General features: G+C 54.8%; 1 protein-coding gene across 2 annotated transcripts in view; it reads right to left on the minus strand.

Annotated features, from left to right (window-relative positions):
- Window positions 1-3304, minus strand: part of LDLR (low density lipoprotein receptor) — a 32963-nt gene that overhangs the window by 19476 nt on the left and 10183 nt on the right. For both annotated transcript variants that reach the window (XM_032780392.2, XM_032780390.2), the window contains exons 4-5: window positions 2870-3244; window positions 2077-2199 (exon numbers count right to left, since the gene is read on the minus strand). In XM_032780392.2, coding sequence (XP_032636283.1) covers window positions 2077-2199; window positions 2870-3244 — 498 coding nt within the window. The remainder of the gene's footprint in view (window positions 1-2076; window positions 2200-2869; window positions 3245-3304) is intronic.

A 3304-nucleotide genomic window follows, 5' to 3' on the forward strand; every position in this document is an offset into this window, starting at 1 on the left:
TGTGTTCCTGTTGTCCAATAAACCTTCTGTTTTACTGGCTGGATAAGAGTCACTGTGGGGTCCAAGCAGAGGGGAGAAGGGCTGGAACCCCCAGACTCCGTGACAGTGCTCAGCACAGCATCTAACTCCACATGGAAGTCCCACAGTTTGGCTAATCAGTCATTGTCCTGGACCTGGCTGGGTACTCTGGGAGGTGCCAGGTTCCGACTGTCCTGACAGTGTATTGACTGCTTGGGAAGGGTGTTACTTGCCCTCAAAGTCTTTGTTTTAAATGTGTAAGTAAAAATAAATCCAGAGCTGAAATCAAACCCCATGATGCCACCTTGGCACAGGAAACAAGCGAGAAAGCGCAGATCTTCTTAGCAGAGGATCCCTTCCCAAAAGGTAGGATAAAGCTCCTTGACACCCCCCTGGTAATGGAGGGGTCTTCAAACTCTCACAGGTTTTATGTTCTTGGGGGAATTGACTGAGAATGGGAACTGTTAACTAACAATAGGGACATTAACAATGTTGCTAGCAGGCAGGCTGCTACATTTCTGCCTCCAGCCTGCCTCGTGCATAACAAAACCGGACCCTGCTATGCCAGCAGCTACAGTAGCAAGGGACAGGGACAGAGTCTGTCTGTCTGACTCTCTCATCAGCACACTTGTACACCCAGCCCCCAAGCTCTCTCCCCCGCCCGTGACGGTGGTCAGTCACGCAGGCAGGCACACCCAGCGCCCCTCTCCAGTCTCTGAGGCTGCTCCGGGCATGCTGGAATGGACATGCTGCCAGGGAAGAGGTGCGTGTCCCTGGCAGATATTTTTTTGTTTTTCTGCCCCTGCTTTCACTGCCAGCCTGGGAATCCAGCATCCTGTCTCGTAGAGCCAGACACACGCGTCTGCTCCAACAGACACCCAGGTCTGAACCACATGCCCCAAAACTGCAGGCTTAACTGAAAGCCACTTAAAAAGTGTTCTTGTCTTTAACACTCAGGTGCCCAATTCCCAAGGGGCTCTAAATCCCAAATAAATCCATTTTACCCCATAGAAAGCTTACACAGGATAAACTCAAATTGTTCACCCTCTATAACACTGATAGAGATGTGCACAGCCGTTTTCTCCCCACCCCACCCAGGTATTAATACATACTCTGGGTTAATTAAGAAGTGATTTTTTTAAATACAGAAAGTGGGATTTAAGTGGTTCCAAGCAGTTACAGACAGAAGTGAATTACCGAGCAAAATAAAACAAAACACAAGTGTAAGCCTGGTACACTAATAAAACTGAATACAGATGAAATCTCACCCTCAGAGATGTTCCAAGAAGCTTCTTTCACAGCCTAGACACCTTCCTAGTCTGGGCTCAATCCTTTCCCCCTAGTCCAGGCCTTGTTCCAGCTCAGGTGGTAGCTGGGGGATTCCTCGTGATGGCCTCCCCTTTGCTCTGTTCCACCCCCTTATATATCTTTTGCATAAGGCAGGAATCCTTTGTCCCTCTGTGGGTTCCCACCCCCTCCTTCTCAATGGAAAGACACCAGGTTAAAGATGGATTCCAGTTCAGGTGACATGATCACGTCACTGCAAGACTCCATTGCCCCCTTGCCAGCACACACATGATACAGGCAGTGAACAGAGCCATTCACAGTCAATTGTCCTGGTTAACGGGAGCCAGCAAGTTTCCAAACCACCATTAATGGCCCCCACTTTGCATAATCACAATAGGCTCCAAAGTTCTAATCCTCGTTTCAGATACACGAGTGGTACATTTAGACAAACAGAATGACCTCACGCAGTAGATTATAAGCTTTGTAATGATACCTTACAAGAGACCTTTTGCAAGAAGCATTTCCCAGTTACATTATAGTCACACTTGTCAGCATCCTGCCATCATATCAGAGTGCAATGTCCCAGGAGGCACTACCTGTGACTGCAGGAGCTTGTTCAGCTAGAGGTTCTGGCCAGAACGGGAACTATTGGTTTCAGAACAGCTTGGGAGAGCAGCCGTGACCCAGCTCAAGGCAGCAGGAGGCGCCCTGGGCTTGTCGAATGCCAGGTCACGTGGGTCTAATCAGCCGTGCCCACCCTGCGCCACTCACCGTTCTTGCAGCCAACCTCGTCGCTCAGGTCTTTGCAGTCATACTCCTGGTCGCACTGCCGGCTGCCGTGCACGCAGGCCCCGTCGTTGCACTGAAACTCGTCCGGGCGGCACGTGGGCTTCGCTGAGGGGACGGAGAGGAAGGCAGAGACTTGGGGACCCAGCTGCAAAGGCAGCCGGGCACGGAGTTTCCCGCTGCCCGGGGAAAGCCAACGCGGGTCTCTACCCACTCGTTCAAAAGGTTTTATTTAAATCTGACCCCAAAGAGCACACAGTGTCTCTGGGCTGGAGCCAACCCCAGTGGGGGCACGTGCCAGCTGAACGAGGGGCGCTCGCAGTGGTCGCTTGCTAGGAGGCAGGTGGGTGACTTGACTATCAGATCAGCCACTCCCAATTCATCCCCTGATCAGGGTCAGCCCAGGAGACAGCCAGGCAGGGACAGGGTCACTAACCTCTGTTTGCCAGAAGCTGGGAGTGGACCACACGATAATGGCCCTGTTCTGGTCACTGGGCTGGATGGACCTTTGGCCTGACCCCGTCTGGCCGTTCATAGGGCAAGGTCAGGTTTCCCCACCCCCACCATGCGTCAGCCAACATGCCTCAGCCTGGACGTGCCCACACCAAATCAGTATGTGGGGCGTCCCAGGCTTCTCCCAAGGCTGACCCACTAAAGCCAGTTGGGAGGGAGGGACTGGGCCAGTAGGAAGTTTCCCGGGAGCCACTGTCTGGCCACCAGCCAGCAACAGGCGTCAGGCCTTCCCTGTGTGGCTAGGGATCGGCAGCGCCCAACGTACCACAGTTCTCCTCGTCCGAGCGATCCCGGCAGTCCAGGCCCCCGTCGCAGCGCCACTGCGCGTGGATGCACTCCCCGGAGCCGCAGTGGAACTCCAGCGGCGAGCAGGGCCCGGGGGCAGGGGCCACCCGCCCACCGCAGTTCTGGGGCCACTCGTCGGAGCCGTCCGGGCAGTCAGGATCGTCATCGCAGGCCCAGAGCTTGGGGATGCAGAGGGAGCTGTTGCACTGGAACATGTTGGGGTTGCAGGTCGGGGCGGGGCAGTCAGCCTCATCGCTCCCGTCCTCGCAGTCGTGGTCCTCGTCGCAGACGAAGGCCAAGGAGACGCACTGCCCGTTGTGGCACTGGAACTGGTCGTCCATGCAGCTCTTCGGTGCTGGAGAGAGGGGCAAGGCAGGGGGGTGATCAGTGGCCCACGCTGGTGTGTGGGGTTGGG

Source organism: Chelonoidis abingdonii, chromosome 26 (genome assembly GCF_003597395.2).
Source record: "Chelonoidis abingdonii isolate Lonesome George chromosome 26, CheloAbing_2.0, whole genome shotgun sequence".
NCBI lineage: Eukaryota > Metazoa > Chordata > Testudines > Testudinidae > Chelonoidis > Chelonoidis abingdonii.